Source organism: Rhinolophus sinicus, chromosome 1, assembly GCF_057876585.1.
Source record: "Rhinolophus sinicus isolate RSI-liver-muscle chromosome 1, RSI-T2T, whole genome shotgun sequence".
NCBI classification, from domain to species: domain Eukaryota; kingdom Metazoa; phylum Chordata; class Mammalia; order Chiroptera; family Rhinolophidae; genus Rhinolophus; species Rhinolophus sinicus.
Window position 1 is genome coordinate 37,801,217 of NC_142501.1, and position 26,856 is coordinate 37,828,072.

The following is a 26,856-nucleotide window of genomic DNA, read 5'->3' on the forward strand; positions in this document are numbered from 1 at the left end:
TATTTCTGAGCCAAATTGAAGTGCCCAGTTTTTCAGTCTTTGCACCTTTGCTCACGCTGTCGCAATTCTCTCCTCATTTCCACCACTCAAGGCCCAACCAACTCAAATACAATTGTCTTTGCTCTGCCTTTCTGAACTTCCACATCTACTCCAGACTTCCCCTCCTCCATCCCCTACCAGTGAAACTTCTTTCTTCTCTGATACATGAAATATACCAGAGGACATCAATTAAAAGTACATGAGACAGTGGAAATAAAAACAAAAGGACTATAATTATGGTAAATACAAGTATATTCCATAAATGTCATACCTTTGACTATGGAGACTCTGCATTTGGCACTAAGCTTTTTAGTAGTGACAAAAGGGGCAATGGTCAGTTATACAACTCAAAGGCATCATTAGATAAAAATAGACCAACTACTCAGGGGCAGCATAACTACTAAGAGGAGTCAGAAATGTCTCCCAAGTAATCTCACAGAGTGCATACTGTAGATTGCAATGAAATGTTTCTACAACACATTTTTGGTAGGTGTAATGAGATTTAGGGGACTCTGCCTTACAGCAGCCCTCAGTCAGGGCCAATGACACCACACTAAAGCACAGATCACAAAAGCCACTTACTTGGGATCATTAGAAGACATTCAAGGACACACCTCTATGGCACCTCTGGCTAAGTTCGGATGTAGATTTCAGAGCATCTCAAAAGAACTGCATATCCCCAAACCATGTTTCCTTAAGATTCTCTGTCATTATTGGGTTTCTCCCAGACATTGTTAGGGAAAAAATTTGAGATTGTTGCCTCTGAAACAAGTGGAGTTACTGTATTTTATGTAGCCAAACATTAAATAAAATGCATATGATTAGTGGCGAGCTAACCCCATCTTGAGAAAACGGGCATGCGAGCGAAGTCAGCAGCTGGATGCAAAAGATTCATAATTGAGCTGTTAACCTCTGCATTCTGCCTCTCACCAGAGGGATGGATGTACTTTTGCCACCCACACTCCCACTTGTACCTCATGGTTTTCTAACATTTTTAAGGCCTAGGATCCCATTTTACTTATTGGTGTTTCTCCTTCACCAACCAGCATCATGCTTGGCATGTTTTGATATAACTCTGCTACACAGAAATGCCTCCTACTTCCTTCTTTTCTATCCAACTCTAGACACAACTCTGAAAAAATACTGGAGCAGGCAGGTGGTGGGCACACCCAAAATGCCGTTGCCATCAAAGGATGAGGTACACAAAATACATTGCCTCTAAAACGTCTCACAAAGAAATTACTGAAAAGATGATGAACGAATATAGAAAGTGTTGAACCTTGTTTCTAACCATTTTGAGTAATTTTGTTCATGGAGCAGTGGAGCAGATGGTTAAAACCAAGGAAATTGATTAAAACTCTAGTTAATGAACATCTTGAAGACTGCTGTGAAGTATTTAGTATATATTGAACTAAGTAAGACAAGCTCACTGAGAAATATTTATATGGTAGCATTTCAACTTTCTCAGGACTACTGTTTCAAACTAGATCTTCCTTAAAGAAATTTTAAATGAGATTTCACCTTTAGTCACATCCCTGCACACTTGTGCTTTCTAGTAGTTATGCAGCCTAATCCTCTTGAAATTTTAGATCACAATTCCAAGAATTATTAGTTTGGAAAACAGCCTCTGGGCAAATAATGTTATTCAAAAAACTTTTTATACCAGATATAACAGTTGGATTATTTATGTCTTACAGATAGTCTTGAGGTCTAATTTTTTTTTATCTTTTATTTATTTTTTAAGGGTGTTTTTCCAGGACCCATCAGCTCCAAGTCAAGTAGTTGTTTCAGTCTAGTTGTGGAGGGTGCAGCTCACAGTGGCCCTTGTTGGGATCAAACCGCACTTTAACCGACTGAGCTAACCGGCCACCCCCATTGAGGTCTAGTTTTTAATGTAATTTGGGTTTTCTGACATAAGTGTTCTTTCTTTTGAACAACAATACTCTTAAAACAAAAGAGAAGGAGGTGAATGGTTTGCTTATAAATACAAAGGTTAAAATTAACTTTGACCTTCCTTTTCTGCTCAGTTTACCCTATTTTTCTGTATTTCAATGGTTTTAGATAGATGCTTTGATATTTGCCATTTAAAGTTCTATCAACACCTTGAGTTCTATTGTGTTACTCCTTTCTAAAACTGCTAGTCTTAATGTATAACATTTTCTTTTTAAAAACACATTATTTACTGTTGAAAGATTATTCCTATTCCTAAAATTAAAATATTTGTCTATGCTTTTTAATATCAGTGCAGATAAGATTTAAAAATAGAACAAATGATCATGCACCAAAATTCACTTATTTAAGTATCCATCTGAGGTCTGCTGGGCAATGAAAAAACATAAAACTCATTTTGTAAAAGAGTTTTGTTTTTTTTTTTAATCTAGAAATATAAGTTCATTTGAAAAATCTATCAAATAAATTTCACTTTATTTTAATAAATTATTTCATCCTCTGGATCATTTTATTGGAATAATAATTTTCTATTGAGGTGGTTGGTTATGAAAGTGAGAAAAAAGGGGAAAATGTAATAGAACATTTTAAAAATCCAACTGTAGATATTTGTGAATTTATGGACATGAATTATGCTGACAACTATGAGATAACCAAATCATAAAAAAACAGTGTTTAAAGAAACACTGGAAGAGTAGTAGAATAATTTAATGATGGTTTCCAAAGGTGAATATCTTGATAAGGAATGATTATCTATTGCCCATTGTACAGGATCCAGAATTATTTTCAAAGTATTCTAAAATTCTTATTTCTGAGTCATTGCTCTCAGTGACAATGGACCAAGTTGAATTCAAGTGAAGGCAAAGTTGGCATGACATGAAGAACTACCCAATGACGTGACACTGATCAACTGTGACGCAGTACATCCCCAACTCTATCACTGAGACTTTCTGATATACCCTGGATAAACGTATTGGCAATATCACAGCATATTACCCTAGGCATATAGACTTTAGTTTAATATGTTGAAAATTCCCCGAAATATTTTGTTCCTCTTGGTTTTTTTTCTAATTACAAAATTAGAACCAAGAACTTACATATGTTTACATAGCAATCTATGTGTATAGAAAATGCTATCATTAGAAAAACTATGTATGGATAATTACTGCATTCCCTACCAAAATTCGAATGGCATTTCAGACAGAAATAGAAAAGAACAATTCTAAAATTTGTATGAAAACTCAAAAGACCCCAGATAGCCAAAGCAACCCTGAGAAACAAGAACAAAGCGGAAGACATCACACTTCCTGGTATCAAACTATACTGCAAAGCTGTAATAAACAAAACACTATGCCACTGGCACAAAAACGGACACATTGACCAATGGAACAGAATTGAGAGTCCAGAAATAAACTCTTCAACATATGGTCAATTAATAATTGACAAGGCTACTCAATGCACAAAGGACAGTCTCTTCAACACTTAAGTGGTGCTGAGAAAACTGGATAACCACACACAGGAGAATTAAATTGGACCCCTATTTTATACCACTCACAAAAGTTAACTCAAAGTGGATGAAAGACTTAAGCATAAGACCTGAAACCAAAAACTCCTAGAATAAAACATGTGGGAGAAGCTCCTTGATCTATGGATTACTACACTGATGTCCAAACTTTAAAAACTAACGTGTGGAGGCCGGCCCGGTGGCTCAGGTGGTTGGAGCTCTGTACTCCTAATGCCGAAGGCTGCCGGTTCGATTCCCACATGGGCCAGTGGCTCTCAACCACAAGGTTGCCGGTTCAACTCGTCCAGCAAGGGATGGTGGGCTCTGCCCCCTGCAACTAACAACAGCAACTGGACCGGAGCTGAACTGCGCCCTTCACAACTACGATTGAAAGGACAACAACTTGACTTGGAAAAAATCCTGGAAGTACACACTGCTCCTCAATAAAGTCCTGTTCCCTTTCCCCAATAAAATCTTAAAAACAAAAACAAACAAATAAAACTAATGTGTATTTTTTTCTTAAAATGAAAGTATTATATGTTTATTAAAGAAAAGTAGTTAATGCATACAATAAAAAAATGCCCAAAAAAATCAAATTAGATTAATCCTGCAGTCTAGGTATAGCCTTGTAGCATTTTGTGTATATTCTTACAGTATTTTTGTTCTACGCATGATACATGTGTTCTACGCATGATACATGTACATATGTGCATGTGTTTGTGCACATATGTATTCATTCAACAAATATTTCTTGAATGTTTACGATGCCCAGGTTCTGGTTTCTCCTGTCAATGCACAATCATTTTAAATGAAATTAATATTTCATAATACATAAAAAAAATATTTTTTAACTGAGCCCATTTTTCAACATATAGATTGTTTTCAATTTTTCTTTTCTTTTCCTTTTTTTTTTTTTTTTTTTTTTTTTTTTTACTACAAACACATATATACAACACTAGGTAACTCCCTAAAAGCACTAGATGAACATTAACAGATTTTAATGGGTATTGTGTGAAATAAATTGTACTCTGGTGCAGTAATATAATACAATTGACACTATCAGCCTCAGGAAATAAGAGGCCTCATCTCACTGCAATCTCTTCAGCATTGGTTATTGTAACATTTTAAAACTTTGCGAACTTGCTAAGTGAACTAGAATCTCATGACTAATTTGCATTTCTTGAATTCTTATAAAAATCAAACATGTTATATGTTTATTCCCCATTTGATTTCTTCCTATTAACTAAATATTCCAATTATTTCTGTAAGCAGTTTATATTTTAATTACTTTTGTTATACATATGAAATTGCTAATAGTCTGTCAGCTTTCACAAAAATAGCAATTTATATTGTTATACCTAATATATTTCAAATGTATTTCTCAGTTCCTCATTTGTCTGTCATCATTTAAGACAAAAAGCTTTTACATTTACCTGATCAAACTTAGTAAATTTTTTCTTTTGTGATGTCTGCCTTTGGTGTAATACTTAAAAATATCTTCCAACCCTCTCCTCAACTTATACAAATATTCACCAGCACTATCTCTTAATACTCTTATGGATTCTTTTACTAATAATTTAAATCTTTAATCCTTTTAGAATTTACATTGGCAATGGTATAGAAACTTACCTTTTTTACTAAATACTTAGAAAATTGCCCTAAAGCTGTTTATTTCACACATATTTGAAATGCCTAAACTGACACTTGAATCAAAAAGTTTTCCCTTGTTAAGAGTGAATGAAGTTTCCTAATTACTATGTTACGTTATATTATGTCATGCCATATTATATTATACAACACAAATTGCTCATTATAAAATATAAGTTGTTTTAAAAATTCTCTAAAAGATGCATACACACATGCATTATCTAAGAATATAAAAAATATCACAGTGCATAAGCACTTTTAAAATTAGTAAATATTTATTACATTGTACAATGAATCTTAGCAGGTCAACTTCACTAATTTATGCAAAATGTATGTTCATTTACAGAATATGACTGAGGGCAAGACTTCTTCCATTGAGAATATGTATAACCTAATTATGCAAAAAGTTTTATGGAGACCGTTCGAGTTCAAGATTTTTTTTTCTCAAATTAAATTATTATTGCTAGAACTGCTTCTTTGTTGCTTAGTATTCTAAAGAAAGACACAAAATTAAGCAATTGCTTGCTCTCATACATTATTTTAAAGACTTTTGGTCAACAGTTCATGTATTATTATATTTGGAAGGAAAAAAAATCCTCTTCAATACAAACAATTGCTGAATAAGAAAACAATGCTCAAGCAGTTGTTATTAAATTATTAAGACTCAAATATGATCATCTGATTTTTATAAAGTAATGGAACTCTAATTTTCTTATAACTTTTGAATGATTCTCACTCATTATTCCTTATCAGTCAAGAAGCTGACAGCCAAAGGAATTCTACATAGACCATTATTTTCTGTCAGGCTTGTTTAAGGGCTGCTTCAAATGGATTAGCAGTAGCTACTCAAGTAACAGTATCTTCTTCCAAGACCAGTACAGTGGAGCATCTCTACTTAAGTGCATTATGTTACTTATGTTACATTTTGAAATGAACTCTGCAATTCAAATTGTGCTAATACAATTCTCCCCCTACCCCGTCTGCATATGTATATACACTTGAAGTACCCAGAAAAATAAGCTTATAACTTTATGCTAAACTTTATTCAGATGGGTATTAGATATTTGTAGGTAGAGAATTGAAGACTATCAAGTATAGTCAGGCATGCAAACAAATAATTTTGAGTTAAGAAAAAATTATCCGATTAGATTTAAATATTCCTTCAGTATGCTTTTCATGGTGTTTTTACCTATAATGTTTAATTACCTTGGAAAAACTAAGCTGAAAGTATATCAAAAAGGAGGCTTATTAAGAGATTGAAGTGTAGCAATAAAAGACAATCTACAGTGATTTACAAATGGTTAAGAAAAAGAGATATAGAATTTTATACTGTTCGGGAAATATATGATTGCATAATGAGTTATTAATGAACAAACAAAGGATTTAAATCAGAGACCGTACTTTCAGGAATGAATTCTACCATATGATACTTAAACACTGGATTAAGTGATAGAGCATAGACAGCCACACAAGTATGTAGCATCACAAGCCCTGCATCTGTATAACTGCGGAAATCAGTGCCTTCTTTTTTCTGTTTTCTTGTTTTGTTTTGTGTGTGTGTTTTGTTTGTTTTTAATAATAACCAGAGTTTTGATTTCAGAGGGTCATTGGATTTTCCTAAGGTCTTTCAAGTCTTGTTAATTATTATGTGTTTGGAGCAATGCACATTTTTATCCACAGGTGGCAGACCTTTTTAATATCAGCTTCAATCATAGTCAGTATTTTGTTTTGGTGGTGGTGTGTTTTTTTTTTTCCTTAAACTGCCACCCACATTAAGATGTAAGAGTGTGCTGCTCAGAGTTCTCATTAATGTTGCACAATTTAGATGATAGATTTGTCAACAAAGTGGCTCATTCTCAAAGGCCAGTGAACCCTGTCGGGATAAATGCCTTAAAAATTGTATATTGCAGAGTAATCTTTAATTATAAAGAACTCACTTGACAATTGGTAATATATTGGGTTTATTTTTCCTTTTCAAGCAATACAGAGTTTTACTTGCTAGATTAGGGGGACTGAGGGGAGAAAAGTGATTGGATTTGATAAACATTTAAAGCAAAGAGCCTTCCTATTTGCAAGTAAAAAGGAAAGGTGACCAAAAGGTGTGTATAACAAAAACAACCACTTAGGATCACAAATTATTAACTGGCTAAATGGTTAGAGCAAATAACTATAAATGCAGTGACATTTTAAAAGAATGTTAACACAGACGGAGATAAGCAAAATAAAAATAACTGCCACCAATGGTATAAATAACTAATATCCTCAATTTACCTCTGCAAAATCTTAGATTTACAACACCTATGTGAAGTACTTATGTTTGGTGTGTTATTTTTGTTCAATGCAGTATAAAATCTGATATTCAACTAAGCCTTAATGTGCATATTGTTGATGTCTGCAAAGGATATTTTAACATGGAGATGCACTTCAATATATAGATAAACAAAATATTGATAGTTTTATAGTTCTCAAAACATTTTGGCAATGCTTGATGTCTTGTATTAGATTTCTTAGAAAAAGAATCCTGGAAACAATAAATGCTTATTTTAATACCCTGTTATTCTTCATTTCCAATGTGGGAAATTCTTTACAAGCTTCTTATATTATTTTACCTAATTTTGAAAGATGCATCAATTTAATTTATATTATTTGCAACCACTTTTCTCTTTCATAAAACATAACACAACCACTAAAGAAATAAATAAAACTTGTCATAACTATTTGCTGCATTATTTTAACACTTGTTTTATGTGACACATATGTGTACAATATATACAGTTTAACAAATGGGAAGAAAGCACACACTCACATAACCACCACACAGGACATCACTGACACTCTCCTGTGCGTCAGAAGTGATCTGATGAAATCTCCCTCCCTCAGCTCAGCCTCTTTCTTCATTCCTAGAGATCAGCACTCCTTGGCTCTTCTCGTGGTATTTCCTTGCTTTTCTTCACAGTTTTACCATATACAATGCATCTCCAAACAACATAATTGTTTGCCTGGAAGCACCCTGTGTTCCATGTCTTGCTTTTTTCCACGTAATATTCATTAGATCACTAAAGTGCGTCCACTTCTATCACTTCGTAGTTCATTAAATGACTATTCTACAATTTTCCATCCTGCCGATGGCAAGTGAATTGTTTCTAATTTTTGGCAAATACCAGTATTTCTCCTGTGGCCATTCTTTTGCATGTCTCCTGATACACATAGGCACGTGTTTCTTGAGGATGGCTATCTAGGATTGCGATCCTTGTGCAGGGGCTATAAATTTCAACTTTACTAGGTACAATATCGGAAAGTGGCTGTTGCCATTTATATCCCGACAAGCACTCTCTGAATGTTGCTGTTGGTCGCCATCCTTGTCAATGCTCTGACCTACTAGCCGTTTTTGTTTTTTCCATTCTGAAGCATGAGTGGTGGGATCCCATTAGGGATTCATTTGCATTTCATTGATGACTACTGAGATGAAGCATTTTTCAAAATATGTCCGTACATCTGGATTTCTTCTTTTGCCTATTTTTCTATTGGATTGTCTAAATTATTACAAGGACTTGTGGTTTTTAACAAATCTACTCCGGATACTACTTTTGTCAATGATGTTTTGCAAATTTTTTTCTGTTAATACCACTGGATGGTCTGTCTTTTCACTCTTGTTATAGTGCTTTCTTACAAACAAAAAAAAATAATGTACCCCTAATATAAATGATGAACTCTGGGCGGTAAAGGTGTGTCAATTATGAATTATAACAAATGCACCACTCTGGTAGGGAGATGATAATGGGGGAGGACATGTGAAGGTAACGGGTAGTTTATTGGAAATCTCTGTACCTTTTGCTAATACTGCTGTGAACCTAAAACAGACCTGAAAAATGAAGTCTATTAAAAAGTAATGTAGGATGTGCACTTTTTTTGTCTAAAGAATTCTTCTCTACTCCCAGGTCATACAGTTATTTTGTTAGATCTCTTATAGGAGAATCTAAGGAAATCTCTTGTGGGAGATTCTCTTATTGTTGTGCCTCTTACACTTAAGTCGCTGACTGACTGAAATTGATTTTTTTCAATTATTAATCAAATTTCCCAGTACCATATAGTAAAAAGTCTGTTATTTCTCTACTGCTTTGAAATGCCACCCTTATTATAAATAAAATGGCCACATACCCAAGAGTTGATAAATTCTCTGATCGGTCTCATTTGACTACTTGTCTACCCCTGGAGTAATGCCACACTTTCTGAATTAATAGAGCTTTATAATATCGGTAGGGCAAGTACTACTACCCATTCCTTCTTTTTCAAGAGTGTTCCGATTATTCTTCGCCTTTTGCATTTTAGAATCAACTTGTCACATCACACACACACACACACACACACACACAGACACACACGACTACGCAAACAAATAACAAAGAAACAAACACAAAACAACCAGTTGGCATTTTGATTGTGGTTATGTCATACTTACAAATCAATTTGGGAGTAAGGGATAGCTCTACAATATTGGATCTTTCACTCCATAAACATGGTATAGCTCCTCATTTATTTCAACCATGAAAATATGTCCTAATAAAATTTCTCAAATGTCCTCATCAAGTTACTATACATCTCTCATTACGGTATACTAGATAAAAATTGATAGTGATATATAGAAATACAGTTGATGTTAGCGTATTACATTATATGCATGTTCTATGCTCTTATTAACGCATATCATCTGTCAATAAAGATGACTGGTTGTTTATTTTTCAATTCTAATAACTTTATTTTCTTATCTTGATTTATTACATTGGCTGTTGTGATATTGCTTTTGTCATTCCTGGTAATGGTTATTTGCCGCTTGTCACTTACTCTCTTGTTCGGTCTCATCAGAAGTTTTGAATATTTTTTCATCATTTGCAACAATCAACTTTTCACTTCCTTTGTTTTTCATATGACTGTTTCCCACTTCGTTAATTTTGCTCTTACTTTAATTTCTTCCTTCTACTACTTTGAGTTTATTTTGTTGTTCATTTTGAGATTAATTCTTGGCCTATTAAGTTTACACTTTGTTTTTTTCTAATACATTTATTTAAGAATGCACAAACGTACATTCTAATGCATTTATAAATTTGCAGTAACATTACACAATTGTTTATGTACAATGTTCACTTTTGTTTAGTCTAAAATATTTATAATTTCTAATGTGATTTATTTTTACTTTTGAAACTCTTTTCTAGCTATATTTTTGTTATTCATTTGCAGCTTAATTTCAACCTATGTAATTTTACTAATCATTGTCACCCCAATAAATTTTTTAAAACAGAAAATGGTTGAACAACTAATTTATGATTCAGCATACAATTTTTATAACGGTTCCATGCGTTCTTCAAAATAATGTGAATTTTGCAACTGTATGCAAGGTTCTATATATGTCTATCAGGTCCAATTTCTTAATCTTGTCTTTCAACTCTACATTCTTACTGATGTTTTTTTCCTGTCTATTTTATTCCATCAATTGCTGAGAGAAATGAGATAATATCTACTGCTATTGTGGATTAGTTTATTTTTCTTTGATGTTCTGTCAATGTTTCCTCAGTAATTTTTAAAGTTTATGTTATTAGGGGCATTTAGATTTAAAATGATTCTATCTTCCTATTCAATTTAAACTTCAGTCATTTATAAAGTGACTATCTTCAGTAATGGTTGGGGCTTTAAAGTCTATTTTGCTTAATTTTGGTGTAGTTACACTAGTGTCCACATAATAAGTATTTGCATATACCATTATTATTTAGGTTATACAGATGAGGAATCAGAGGTTAAGGAATGGACCCAACAGTAGAGAGGCATAAGTGGTACAGTCAGGAGCTGAAGCCAGGACATCTCTAACATATATGCTCCTAAACATTATGCTTCTCTTGCAAGTTTCAAAGAGTGAAGTCAGCTTAGGTTTGGGTGGGTGGGTAGTGGGGCAATGCTCTCATTCCAATTTCTGCAAAGAATTTCTCACAGATTGCTATCAATTTGTGATTTTTCACTCAGAGTTGAGTTAAATTTTTCACTCCTTTAATATTCTAAAGTAACATAATACTGTAAAAAACACTTTAAAAAGTTCTTAATCCAGAACTGCAGTACTCAACCTCTTTCACTTATACCCAAGAAAGAAGAGTCTTGAACGTTTTGTTCTTTGCCTTTGAAATAGGCATGGCTACCAGCAACTTTGACATGCTGTCCAATGCCCCAGACCTGCAGCACGGTATCTTAATCAACGCTGACCTAAAGTAGGCAGGCAGCCAGGATGCAATATGATTGAGATTTCTAAGTGGTTGTGGAGCTCTACTGACAAGGAAAGCTCACTCCAACCAGATTCCAGGAAAAACAGCCAAACAGGATGGGTGCTAAGCTGTTTCATCTCTCCTTGGATAGACACATATATAGTATTTTAACAAACAGGGGTACTAAGTAATTTCTGTAAATCTTTTGTAATCCCATGTTTTTTATATATGTCAGGTTTTAATAAAATCATACCTATTGTAAAAGAAAACTGTGAACTATGAACAAAATTTAAATTGCTCATGATTCCATGATCCAGAGCTAATAATATTTGATGTATGAATTGTCAGCTTTTTTCCTGTTAATTTTTGTTTGTAATATATATGTATATGTGAATGTATAAGTGTGTGTGCATGTGGGTATGTATGCACACACACAAACTTGAAGATATACTGTAGCTTTAGTTTGGATTCTTACTTGTTTAACATTGAATCATATACAACTCCATGTGTCTTTAAAAATTCTTTAAAAATATTTTATTGGCTGTACAATATCCTATCATATGAATGCACTCAAATTTATCTAACCACTATTGTTGGACAGTTCAGTCAATCTCAAATTCGTCTCATTATAAATATGCGAAACTTAACCTATTTTCATAATATAATTTGCCTCTTTCTTTAATTGTTTCGTGAAGTTAGAATTTTGGAAGTGAAATAGCTAGATTCTGTTAGTTAAGTCCTAATATCCACTCTCTTATTAATCCATTGTAATAACTCCCCACATTTACCTTCCAGAATAAAAACTAAATTTTCCAGGCTCTTTTGCAGTGTGGCATGGTCATGTGACTGTGTTCTAGCCAATGGAATGTAAATGGAAAGGGAGAGAGCATGATCTTCTCCTAGTAAATATTTCCTTTCTCTTACTGGAATATGGACATCATTATTGTTATACCAATACTGGATATTCCAAAATACTAGGTAAAATTCATGTGTTCAGAGTAAAACAGCAAACGATGAAGGATCTGGGTCGCTCATGACTGTGGAACCACCCAACCAGCTCCTAACTGCCTACGCAGACCTCACATAAAAGAAATATCAAGTTCTCTTTTTAAAACTATTTTGGATTACTTGCAGTCAAATGTTTTCCAAACTAACAGAGTGGAAATGTTGCATAGAATACTTTAGAAACAGTTAAGGCTCTTAAGAGACATGGCCAAATCACTTCCTGGAAAGTTGAGCAAATAGAACCTTTTTCCAGCTTTATTGAAGGCTCCCATCTCCCCACATTCTTGTTACAATATCATCATTCCAAACAACTTATTACTAACTAGACAATAAGTGACAGTAATTTTTTACTAGATAGTTAGATAGTAACTTTGCATTTTTTATTAGCTTTTTATATTATTAATGAAATTGCATTTCTATTTATTTGTTCTTATATCTTAACTTTTAAATTAAGATATTAGTGTATTTCTAATGACAGTTCTTTTGATGTTTGCCATATTTATGAGAAGTAGCCCCAGTTTTTAATTTGCCTTTTACTTTTACTTATACTGGTATTTTTACTTGTCAAACTATAGATGTTTCATATTTGCAATATTCATTTGTGACTTATTCTACATCTGTTAGCATAAAATCCATTACTCACTATGCTTTCCTGAATATTATATTTCATTTGTCTGGGAAGATATTAAGTATTTTTTATAAACATTTTATAAATATTACTTAGGGTTATAACAATTTAGCTTTTAAAGAAGGTAGAAGCCGCCATTGATTCTAAAGGTGTGCATCTTGAAATTCTAAAGTCATTAGTCATAAGACTTTAAGAGTGGATTAATGAATGTTTTAGTTCACTTTGCAAGAAGGAAACTTTTTCATTCTTCTTTTTACAAATTGAAATAGAATGCCTTTTCCATCTTACTAGAGACATTGTTCATCCTGTTGAACAATAGGATCCCCCAACTCCAAACTTTCCTGCTGTCACCACAGGATAATTAGTCATAGGATTATAAAAGGATTTTTCACTCTATGTCTATAGTCAAACTTTCAGTTCCTTTTCCCAAGAGTATAACTTTTTTTAGAGAACAAACAAGCATTTCGTAAATGCATACTCAGAGAGATGCCTACTAATTTTTTCTGTCAAACAAATTGGAATGTATTTACTTGGCATCAGAAAAATTGCATTTTGTGATGTGTTTATAAAAATATACCCAGGGAAATTTAATAGCCTATTGAATTTTTTTGTAAAATTGGTGACCTACCCGTTGTGACCCAAGGTATTTCTTTTGTAGCAACAACAAAAATGCAGCAATAACTATTTTAAAAAGCAGTTTTCAATGGAGATAAAAAGCTTTTGCAACTTCAAGAAAAGTATATCTCATTAAGGAAAATTAAAAGAAATGTTGCTATCATTTCCCAGTTTAAATATTTTACCTTTGTAATGAGTTTCAAAATTATAATTACATATGCAGTGTCATCTGAATAGAAAAGACTAAGTATTTTCTATGTCTATTATATATTTTACTTATAAATTAAAAATCAGAGAAGGCAAGTAAACAGCCATTTTGTGAAGTAGCAAATGTAATAATTTTTCAAAGGTGTGTATTATGTTTTATTTCTCAACATACCTTTTTCCTGCCCAGTACAGTGTTAAAATTCTCTGTTCGGCTTTCAGATTCTTGTACACAGATTCAAACAGGAATCGTGTCATCAGCAAAAGGAATGCTAGAAAAAATAAAATTAGACCATTAACAGTGCCTATTTCCTTTTTTGTAAATATATCAACATGTGACTTTTGGAAGCAGGAGATATCTAAGGTTTCCAAAATAAATTTACATGTGTGTAAATTTATATGAATATATAAATATAATAAACTCATTATTTATGGAAAAAAAGGCATTAATTTGACATGATCGAGCCACCAGTTAATCTATAAACTTATATGCATATAAGTTATATGCATATATATGTATATATATATATATATATATATATATATACATGTATATATATATACATATATATATGTTATACCCTCAGAAGTTAATTTTGTCTAATTTTCATGTAAACATCCTGCAGATGCTTTAGGACAGGAGACAGTAAGGAAAATTCTTATTGCTTGGAATGATTTCTGAGAGATCCTCAGGTGTCCTCATAGGTCCCTTCCTGGATTCCATTCAACGGTATGGCAGCGATGATCAGCACATAATATTTAGTGGGAGACATTCAGCTACGTCTACATTTGCCAACCTTGCTCTATCTACTCATCTATCTCCGTGATTGCACTGCCCTGCCGAACTTCAGAAATACTGCTCTTGCCACTTTCATGAGTGAATAAAACTCTGGTTTTGTTACCAGTTTCCCCAGGCTGGACAGAAATTGCCTCTGGCAATCAGTTGAAATTCCCCAAGAATCTCACTTCTGAAAGCAGGGAAGTGTTTGTGGCATCAGCCACGACGTTGGTTCCAGCTCAGTTTCTTCACTATCTGTTCAATGCATGGAGAACAGAGTAATGCTTCAGTGTTTGCTCTTATTATGCCACCGATTATTCAGTTTTGATTACACGGTTTATGGTATTTGGGGCGTTTTATTACCATACTGTATCTACCTGGAGCATGATTGGTACGAAGGAATTTTATTTCATCCCAGTATCAGAACTTTTGTTAATAAGCATAGAAATCCAAAAGTGACCATGTTGACAAAAAGAAAACTGTATATTATTTCATTAGTTCACTAACTACTCCATTGGAGAATATTCTAAAGTGAAAAACGTTATTAAAATTTTAGAACATCAGAAATTATGCTGTTCAAGTAAAATAAAGGTTGTCAATACATAGTCTGCCAATGGAAAAAAAAAAATCTTGTGTATTTTCACTAAACTTTTTGCTTAAAAATGTACCCTAAACTCAACTTCTTTTCAGTTAAGTGAAATGTCACATCTGACTACTACAGAATTTACTTAAAAGTGAAGCAGAGAAATTGTGCCATATCTTATTATGTAGGCAACACAGAAATACACAGGTGGCAAATTTACCCACAAGAGGGAGCCTGTATTTTTATATTTTTATCACAGAACTCAAAAAATGTGAATTAAAATATGAAATTCTAAAATGTTTGTTGATACCATAATGTCAGGTCAAGTTTTGAGATAGTCAGCTTTCAGTTGGCATATTTTTCTTCAACCGTAACATAGCAGTATGTCAGAAGACTGGAAATATAATTAGAAAATTTAAAACTTTTCTTACCTATATTATAATTAGTTTTTTGTTTTTTTCAGACATTAGAATAAAGACGTAACTGCCAAAGCAGCCTAAGAGAAAATTCTTTTTAGGTGGTAGTAACATTAGTTGGGTAAAATTGACTAGAATTATTATGAATACTCTGAACCTGAATTTAATTATAGAGAAGTGAAATGATATTTCAGTCATCCTCTTATCAGAAAAGAGGCTCATATAAACCAATAATTTTCTATGTATTTAAAAAATGGGACACACTCTTTTTAAAAACATTATGGTATTGGCCATAATTGGCCATTCTTACTATCACTTAAAACTTGCCTAAGAAAGGATATAGCTGACATGATACCATGATAAACTTTCCTTGGAGTTGAAAACTCTCTTGGAGTTTTCTTTAGGAAAAAAAGAAAGGAAGGAAGAAAGAAGGAAGGAAGGAAGGAAGGAAGGAAGGAAGGAAGGAAGGAAGGAAGGAAGGAAGGAAAGAAAGAAAGAAAGAAAGAAAGAAAGAAAGAAAGAAAGAAAGAAAGAAAGAGAGAAAGAAAGAGAGAAAGAAAGAATATAAGCTTGATTCCTTCATATCCTATAATCTTCCTAAACAATATCTTAAATTACTACGACCCTCTAAATAAAGACACTCTTGGTTTAATAAAAGTATAATGTATTCATCAACTATAAAACTACCTTATGCAAAATAATCTTGGCAACTCTTATCAACCCAAAGTAATGAGTTCTATCACAGAGAAATCATAATAATCCAGTTAAAATTTGTTTTGTGATCCCTTGTATAGTGCAGGAAGATTGATGATAAACTGTCCCTTTTCCCAAGAGTCCTCTTCTCAGCTACTTGACAATAACGGGGGCAGGGAATCGAGGAAGAAGGGGTTAATCACTGTTGCTCTTCCTTCTGGAATGCCAACCTACCCATTAAATCATTGTTTTTTCTCCCACTAGGGACTGTGAATCTAATGGACCTAAAATCAATACTTTATAAATGACATAGAATATATATTCATTTTATGGACTAATGTACCCCAGTGTCTGAATCCTATTTACACCCTCTACTTTAAAAAGGAACAACAGACCCATTTCTGCCATTAAACGGCTACTCAGTCACTCTGGTGACAAGCTGCAGAATGTACTGTCATACCAAAATGCAGCACGAGAGAAAGATTGGTGGCTGCAAACCCACCATTGTTGAAATTTTAAACCTGGTGCTTCGTACTTGTGTTAAGAAACATAGTCAAGGCAAACGGGATCAAATATATGGTGATGGAAGGAGTGGTGAACACACAATGTGATATATAGATGATGTATTACAGAATTGTACACCTGAAACCTATATAACTTTAGTAACCATTGTCACCCCAACAAACGTTAACTAAAAAAAAGAAAAGAAAAGAAAGAAAGAAACACATTCAGGGAGGAACGTGCAGGTAGCATCAAAGAACTTTGCTATGTTCTGAGGTGGGTTTACGAGTCTCTGTTTCCTTATTTTGTTTCATAACTTACACAAAATTTAGAGTGCATCAAATATTACATAATAATGTTGAAAAAACAAACACAACTTCCATTTAATAGTGAATTCTATAATGATTGAAAAAGCAGACAAAAAATTGCAAAAAGTAGAAATGCTCACTAACATACCAAAGAGATATTCATCAAATAAACATAGGGTGAGGTCACACCACAGTTACAGATGAGCTCTGGGAAGATTGGAGGTGTCTCATCCAGCAGAGGCAGCAGTAAGACACCCAGAAAAGATAAAATGATACAACCACTATCTGTTGATTTTTTACAGATTAGGAAAATATGCTGATGAGAAGGTATTTATTTACAGAATATTCTTTAACCCAAAGAACACAAATTCTTATTCTTACAAAGTATTATTATGCTTAGACAAAAAAAAAAAAAAAAAAAAAAAAACTCAGTTTACAATCTATTGGATACTTTCTTTTGAGAATATCTTCTTCTACCTTTAGTATTTTTAAGATATCGAATATAGAGCCACCCTGTAAAATGATTGCAAAGATACCAGCAATGCAAAGATAAAAGTATGGTTAAAAAAGAAAAAAGAAAGCTAAAAACTAAAGGAAACGCTATTTTTCAGGAAAAATATCATTTGATTTACTTTGTTTCTATAGGTACAAATAGAAGTAGTCAGAGCATAAGGAATAGAAAAGCAACTTTACAAGATACTTTTTGAGAGAATTCTAGCAACAGGTCAGCATGAGAGTTTCTGTTCAGTTTTACTGGCTGAAAATCCATTCAGTTATACAATTTCAAAAGAAAAAAGAAAAAAAAAAAAGAACTGTTGTTCTTTATTCCATTTGCCAACCAGAGCCATTTATCCCCTATTAGATAAAGTATAATAGACTCTACCGAAAGGGTCACTGGCCTTCCATTTAATGATATTGCCAGCCCCAATCTGCATTTTCCCGGCAATGTCCCTCAACAGAGAATAAATGGCTGATCTCTTCACAATAACAGCTGATTTCTATTTATTAAGCTAAAAAGGTCACCATTTTCTACGGCTGGGCCGCCCTGCACTATTGATAATTTTATGCATAAACAAATGGCAAATTTGTGCCACATAAATATGCATTAGCAATTACTTTTTCCTCGGGCAACGCTCACCGCATGCAAATGTATACCTCGCAGGGCCTGGTAGCTTTTGTTTTAGCTCCTGAACAGTGAAACAAAAGAGCACAATAAACAATTTTAAAATTGCCAATCAATAAGCAATGCAAATGCAAAGGTAAATGGCAAGAAACTTGCTTAGAAACAACAAAACAAAAACTGAGGTGGGGGAGGATGGTGAAAGTATTTTCTTTTTTATATTGTTTCCTTTCTTTCTCTTTCATAATGAAAAGGCTAAAGTACTCTTGACACAGAAGAGCTAGCTAGACTGATGCTCAAGCAGATGCCAGATGGGGTAAGTAGACAATACACACATGTTGAGTGCACACACACACACACACACACACATCCAAAAAGGTTTGGGAAAAATTGTGTTCCTATGTGATTTCAAATGCATCACCTACAAACTTCTAATTTTTCAATTTCAGAGATTCAAGTAATTTTAAAACTGGGAGGAGCTACAAAGATACACAGCCAAATCTTAATTCCACCATACTTTTCCATGCTGTCGTTTTCCAGTACCATCTTCCTCAAAGGGGATATAGACAATCAATAAGCAGGGTATTTTCAGGAACATGGAGTAAATGAGGAATATGCAATAAGAAATAAAGAGCATGTCACAAAACATCTACATGACTAGATGTTTGTGATCAAAAACCCTTATCGCAGATCAATTCAAGACTAGCATCAGGGCACAAGGATAGAGAGAAAAGAGGCTAATAAGGAAAGAGACAGCAGCAGTAAGAACGAGTAGGGGAACAAAAAGTATTACCTAAAACCTGGACAGACACATGCAAAATAATGAAGCTGGACCACCTCCTTACACCACATACAAAAATAAATTCAAAATGGCTAAAAGATTTAAATGTAAGATCTGAAACCATAAAATTCCTAGAAGAAAATATAGGAAGAAAGTTCACAGACATTACCCGGAGTAAGATTTTTACTGATATATCCCCTTGCGCGAGGGAAGTAAGAGAAAAAATAAACATGTGGGATTACATCAAACTAAAAAGCTTTTTCACAACAAAGGAAACCATCAATAAAACAAAAAGGGATCCTACTGAATGGGAAAAGATATTTGCCAATGATATATCTGATAAGGGGTTAATATCACAAATTTATAAAAAAACTCACTCAACTCCAAAAAAACAAACAACCCAATTAAAAAATGGGCAGAGGACATGGAGACATTTTTCTAAAAAGGACATACAGATGGCAAACAGACATATGAAGAAATGCTCAGCCTCACTAACCATCAGAGAAATGCAAATAAAAACCACAATGAGATACCACCTTACCCCAGTCAAAATGGCTATCATCAATAAACCAACAAACAACAAGTGCTGGCGTGGATGTGGAGAAAAGGGAACACTGGTGCACTGTTGGTGGGATTGCAGATTGGTGCAGCCACTATGGAAAACAGTATGGAGGTATCTCAAAAATCTCAAAATGGAACTACCTTATGATCCAGCAATCCCACTCCTAGGTATCTATCCGGAGAAATCCAATACTCCAATTCAAAAATCTTTATGCACTCCTATGTTTATTGCAGCACTATACACAATAGCCAAGACATGGAAACAACCGAAATGCCCATCGGTAGAAGACTGGATTAAGAAACTGTGGTACATTTATACAATGGAGTATTATGCAGCCATAAAGAAGAAAGAAATCTTACCATTTGCAACAACATGGATGGACCTAGAGAACATTATGTTAAGTGAAATAAGTCAGACAGAGAAAGACAAATACCATATAATCTCACTTATATGTGGAATCTAAAGAAAAGAATAAGTGAATGAACTAATCAGAGACAGTTTTGGAAACATGGAGGAAAAACTGAGGGTTGCTAGAGGGGCGGGGGGTAGGGATAAGGGGAAGGTGAGAGGTTTAGAAAATAGTCGGTAACCACAAGATGGCCACGGGGTTTTGAAAATTAATTTGGGGAACGTACAGAGGGATAGTGGATGGGGGGAGGGGGGTTCACACAGTGTGAGGGATATAAATGATAAACGTCTAAGTTTTGCTTTGTCTTGTGCACCTGAAACTAATAAAAAAAAAGTATTACCTAATTTGAACATGAAAACAATTGATAACTCAATAAAAAGTTAGTATTTTTAAATCAAAAATGAACTTTAAAATGAGTTGTGATTTTTGTGTGTGTGTGTGTGTGTGTATGTGTGTGTGTGATCTCTACCTTTTGCCTAAGTGCTTTAAACTTAGATACATTACACTTGATCTTCACAGGAACCTGTACAGGTTGGTATATTTCATAGCATTGAGGCACGTGGAGGTCAGGGAACTTGATCAGTTATTTAAGGCAGTGCTATGCTAGATCTGGGGTCTGATAGCAGCACCTGAAAGCTTCAATACTGCCTAATACTGCCATTTGTTCCTTAAAATGCATCCATTTGACCCGATTGAAAAATCTCTTCCTCAATGTGTAAATGGTTTTGCCTTTGAATAAAGAAGTCAAATTGCATTAAAAATTTTTTAAGTTTCAGGCCTTACACAAGTTTCTTTAAAGAAGTTATTATAGTACTTGAGCTTCTGTAAAATATACCAATACTAAATTGCATATTAGCCCGAAGGTGCATTAGTACATGTATGTACACTGAGAAAATGCCACCATCTTAATAATCATTTGAGGACAAAAAACCCTTTGTGATCCCCTTCCTGATCTTAACATAATTAAAAGTTTTACTATTACACAAAGGATTAATGAGGATTAACAAGAAAGTAGTAAAGATAAATAAATAAAGTACTCTTGGCCTAGATGCAAATAGGCAAACCTGAAAATCTAAAAGTTGCAGATAGTTCTGTCCTCAGAGCCAAGATATTCTTCACAGGGACCTCTTAGAATCCTGATGTGGACACCAAAAGTCAAACTTCTTTCGAGAAAGCCATGAAACTTCTCTTGGCAATATTTTCCCCCTGATAATATCAGTGCTGGAAAACGGGTTGCTAGCACATAAAATACCTGCGTGTAAATAAGAGAAGGACATGCCCTTAGGTGGACCACTCAGGAAATGTGTTACTTACACAGCTATACAGTATGGCCCCGGAAGAGACGTTAATTTTCTTGGTTAGAGAAGTGTTATTTCTAGTATTAAACCCCATCTTCTTTAGAGTTAAAGATTTTTGAGAGCCAAGTCCTGCTTATTAATACAAAATCAGTAAAGATGGATTCCAATATGATAGTAATATTTTATATGTTAATTCAAATAACATATGTAACATAATAACAAAATTAAAATAACATAAATAACAAAAAACACATCTAGCATACTCCTATTTTGCTGTTTTGTTTTAATTTTTAGTATTCATAGCTGAACATATAAAAACTTAAGCATGGTTTTTCTTATTATCAACTAAATGCAATAAAGTGTGCTGAAGACCATTACCATGTAGGAAACCAAAGTTTTAATTATCAGCATTCCTTGCCCAATTGCTCACTATCTGTGCAATGTAATGATTTCAAACTAAAAGTATGATCTGGAGTTTGTCCAAAATTTGTAAAGTACTTCTATAGTCTACTATGTAGAATGCATGTAATAATCAAATAATCTCATTTTGCATGCTCAATCCCACTTTTATAGCAACAAAATTAGGTTTAGAAAAAGGATACCTTTGGGGGGTTCAGAAAGTCATAGAGAGCAATAGGAATGTCTAGCGAGGATTTTGTGTTGATGTCAGGAGGGGAGTCACTGCCTCTTTTGTCCTGGTGGAGGGTTTGCCCGCTTCTCTGCCTTAGCTCCTTTCTTTGCTCTGCTGACTCCTGACACAGGCTGTCCCCTGTGGGCCAAGTTTCCCAGGCTCCCCTGGCCTTTGGCTTCCAGGTGAGATCAGTTGCGGGGAGGAGATTGGAGTGCGGTGTACGGAAGCGCCAGGGAGTGCCTGTGTGTGTACATGGATTCATGCGTGCTCATGCATATACTCATGCGTCTCTAGCTATCTCTCTCTCTCTTTCATTTACTTTTTAAAAATTGTATTAGTGATAATACATTTTGAAAATAAAGACACTAGTAAAACAAACCCCCACCAACCATCTCCAAGGATCAACATATATCAACCTGCTATTTGAATTTCTCCTCCTCTTTCTCTACTTTTCCAGGTGTCTTGGACAGCGGATCCCTCTCTACCTGGTCCCACCTCCTGCCACACAGACCATCATTATTCCAGCTTCCATCCTATGACCCTGGAAACCTTTTGTCTCTCAATATATGGGTGGTAGTAACTTCTTGCTGTTCCTAACCTCTAGGTTTCTCTCTTATAATTTATTATTGTCAATGTGTAACAGTTTTCCAATAGCATATGCCCATTTTCCAAATAACCATAGTGGCTTCTTTCTTCCTGTTTGAACCCTGACCATATAAATAAGCACCATAGACAGTGCTTATTTTATTTTACTTTTCATCACCCAGTGCAGAACCATTATTTACCCCTCATATATAGCTCCCTTGAAGCAGAACAAGGCAACCTCCAGTATTGGACCCTTTCAATAGCATGGAGCTAAGAATGCTGGTCCAATACTTGCCATGCCTGAAGTATGGTTCCCTATACATAATAATCATAATGCATTCATGGACTGGAAAATCTATTCTTATTCATATATTTTGCCAATTGTTTATTGACATCCTGCTTTTTTATGATTATTATTTACTTGTCTTAATCTATGGGCCAATGAATGAGCAACAGAGACCTACTACTGCTCCTGGAAATTATACCCAATTCCTAATATCATAGGAAGTCTGCCAGTCTATCTTAAAGAGCTCAATCTGTAATGAAAATACATTTTTCCAATGGTAGATAACAGAGACCAGTGAACCAAGTTTATATCTTAGATAAGACATGTTTAACATGTAGGCATTAGTTTATTCTTAACAAAATCTGACCTTCTGATATTAGAAATGAATACACACACACACACACACACACCTACAAACACACACACACACACACACACACACACACACACACCATAAAAATGACTGATGCTAGATAGCTCTTACGAAATTACATTTTGAAAAATTATGGAACTATGAATCAGCCATATAGATTAAATTTCCCTGAAACAGACATGTGCTTAATAATTAATTGGAAAGGTACAAATAATATTTATGATTTTATTTTACCCAAAACACTTGAATAATTATGCAGTAATCATATAACTAGATGAAGATATACTTACCAAATTTTTAACTCTATTCTGTGAGGAAAATTTAAAATATAAAAAGATCTTAAAATTAAAATGATAGACTTAAATTGACAAGCTGAAACTTTAACCCAGTTTAATATAAAGTCATGCTATAAAAATATCAAGACAAAAAGATGTGCTTTCAGGAAAATTCACAAGACATTGTAATGTTTAATGGCAGCAATCATAATGCAAACAAAGAATGAGAGGTAGCAATGAAAACAGAGAATACAGTTAATAATTGTAGAGTGTCCAAACCAAAGTCAGGTAAAACCAATGCTCAATGGTACGATGATATTTAAAATACTGGCTCCAGAACTGGTCTCTCTATCCAATAGGAAGGAAACTGGATAACTATTCAACACCCAGAAAAAGTCAACCTAAAACATAGCGGGTATGATAACTGTGCTAAATCAGGCCTGAAAAAAGATCAACATAAAGAGTAGGGGTGGGGGGTCAATCATTAAGTAGAATCAGATATTTTAACGGTTGCCATTTTGAAAAGTATAAATGTGTGTCTATATTGTCTTATGCAGAAAGAACAAGATGGTGTTTTGTTTTTGTTTTGATGTCAGGGTTATGGGGAAGTAGATTACAGTGCATTGTAAAAAAATAACTTGTCAAAAAAATTAATTATCCAGCAATAGGATTGGTTGTAGCAAAGCCAAATGATTTAAGGTTTAAGCAAGGGCTCTGGATTCAGACATAATGAGTCACTTTTTGGCTTTGCTAATTACTATCTAGGTGATCTTGGATACAGTCACCTAACCTATCTATGCCTCAGTGTTCTCATCTGCAAAATCTCCCAAATATACTTTATACTGAGGGATAGAAGATCAAGCAAAGACTTCAGGACCATCTGTCAGAGGTCCAAGACTAGGATTTCCGAACTGAATGGTATACTGGATCATCTAGCTTTTAAGATCCATTCTAATCTTAGACTAAATTATTCTATTGCTCAAAGTTCAGGCATATATTTTCATACAATTTCAGGCAAAGAAGGCTAGCACTAAATATTTAAAAGGGAGAAAAGTTTGCAGCAATGCTGCATTATTAAAAAGGTTTTAGCATCACGTAGAGAAAGGATATTCGTTTTTGACCAAAGATAAAGCTATTAAATAAAACACAAAGTGTTTTTTGTTAATAAAAAACACATATCATAAGTCAGATGTATGATAACTTAAATATCTATTTTTAATACATTTACAATATTATTTCCTCCTTTTTAAAGTCTCTACTGACTCAACTGATAGGTACTTCTTGGATACTGAGGAAACATGAACAAAGTACTTATGCTTTTTGAACACCAAGTGCTGCTTCCTTGCTGCTGTCAGCCAAGCCTTTCCTCTACTCCTTCAACGGCTCCTTCTGTCACAGCCACTCAGCACACAGCAACCAAGAACACAGAAAAGTGAGCCCAGCAGGGCTAAAGGGCATCTTCAAAAGAAGTGAGTCTCAAATCCTTTTTTGCGATGCCCCAGGGGTTCCTTTAGTTATTTCAAGAAATGCTTGAAAATTTTCAAGAAATTCTTAAAACAAAATCATTTTTACTTTTTCCTCATCCTAACAATTATAAAGCTCTTGAGACTTTTCAAGGCGTTTCCACCTAAACTATCTGATGTGATCCACACAGCAATTACCGAAGGTAGGTATGACAAGGGATGATCCCTCTTTTGCAGATTAACAAAAAACTCAGGAAATGATGACTTGACTCCAAATCACAAAACTGCAAAGCAGCAGAAAAAAATGCAAGAACCCAAGTCCAGTCTTCTTTCCCGTCCACCATGTTCTGTCACAGGTCTCACGCACTACTTGATGAACTGGCAGAGATCATTTTCATATCCCTCAAACTATGGAAGCATTCATTTATTGCTGGAGCTATGCATGTTCATCAGGATTATGCTACACTATTTATGTTCACATTCATGGATAGCATGTTCCGAATGTTCCCAATTTTTAAAATGGGAATAGCACCGAGGATGCCTTTGCCCCCTACAGGACATTTGGCAATGCCTACAGATATTTTTGATTGTGACTAAGGATGTGGGTAAATACTACTGGCATCTAGAGGCCAGGGATGCTTCTAAACTTCCTACAGATCACAGGAAAGTTCCCCCCCAAAAAAAGAATTATCTGGTCCAAAATACAAATAGTACTAAAGTTGAAAAACCCTGGATTTAAGCCATCTGCTTTTGTCTCTTATTTTTGTTACATAATCATAATAATTCCTTCTGAATGTAACATTTGCTCAGTGCTAATGACTGGTTTGGCGTAAGGCTATCAGCTCTTGGGTAGTCACTAATTCCACAAAATGCCCCGTGCCTTAATCTTTGCTGTTTGACAATACATTGAACAGTGGTTCAAGTGACAGAGGTCACCATTACTGAGATAAATGGATCATAAAATAATTTGTCATGGTATTTGTAACACTTTGCTTATAAGAATGTTGACCATAAAGCAATGCAAATGGGGAAAGTCAGCAGCTTACCTTTCAATAATATGAAATGAAAATGGAAATTTATTTGAATTAAGGGAATAACCTCTGACTTTTCCATTATGTAGAGCATACATCAAAAAATTCACAATGCTCATCTAATCTAACAAAATAAATTTGGCTTTATTTTTATGCACTAAATCATTTCAAAAGCATTATAATAATTAATAATATCCTCTTTAGAGAGAAAGCTGTCAGTCTTTTCCCTTACCTTGTTCACATTCTTCTCTGAAGCCAGGGTTCTCAACTCTGTTTCCCATACACAGGGATCATCTCTGAACTTTGTTCCAATTTTAATATTAACCAAATAAAAGCCCTGACTCTGAGGCAGAAAATTGCCTCGGTGATAAAGATGCCTCACGGTATCTACTATGTGGCTATCTTGCTTCCTCAGTCTGTTACTTGTGGTGTCCTCAGGTATGTTAGCACCTAAATAATGAATTACGCATTTAGAAACAATGTTTTTTAGTACACATATCTCTTTAAGAATCTGATTAAAGCTACAAACCCACTCTATAGAAATAGAAATGTCCATGTCAAGAGACCCTTTTCTATGGGTCTCTTGTGTTTTTATACTTCTTGTGAGTAAAGGCACTAGCTGCCTTTCTTCAGGACTAGTTTTTCAAGCATATTTGTACAGAAAAAGCTTTAGAAGATACGGTGTCCCCCTCCAGAGCAAAGGACAGGTTTGTTTACTGTCCCGTGTAATAAGGAGACCGTCTCAGTGGCAAAGGTGAGTCATGCTTACGGGCTGATATAAAATAGTCGGGTTCCCTAGGCTCATGTTTTCTGCCCCTGAAGTATAGGCATCATGAGGCTCTCTTTGAATCACCATGTGGGAATCAGGGCCCAGCGAACTGGTATAAATGCTGATACCCTGGCTAATACTATTTCTGTGAGTGATAAGG

The 26,856-nt window shown here is 34.3% G+C and overlaps 1 protein-coding gene across 14 annotated transcripts in view; it reads right to left on the reverse strand.

Annotated features, from left to right (window-relative positions):
• SOX5 (SRY-box transcription factor 5) overlaps window positions 1-26,856 on the reverse strand; it is a 946,176-nt gene that overhangs the window by 681,966 nt on the left and 237,354 nt on the right. For all 14 annotated transcript variants that reach the window (XM_088798391.1, XM_088798399.1, XM_088798419.1 and 11 more), the window contains one exon: window positions 14,010-14,106. In XM_088798391.1, the coding sequence (XP_088654517.1) occupies window positions 14,010-14,092 (83 nt within the window). In that variant the 5' untranslated portion in view covers window positions 14,093-14,106. The remainder of the gene's footprint in view (window positions 1-14,009; window positions 14,107-26,856) is intronic.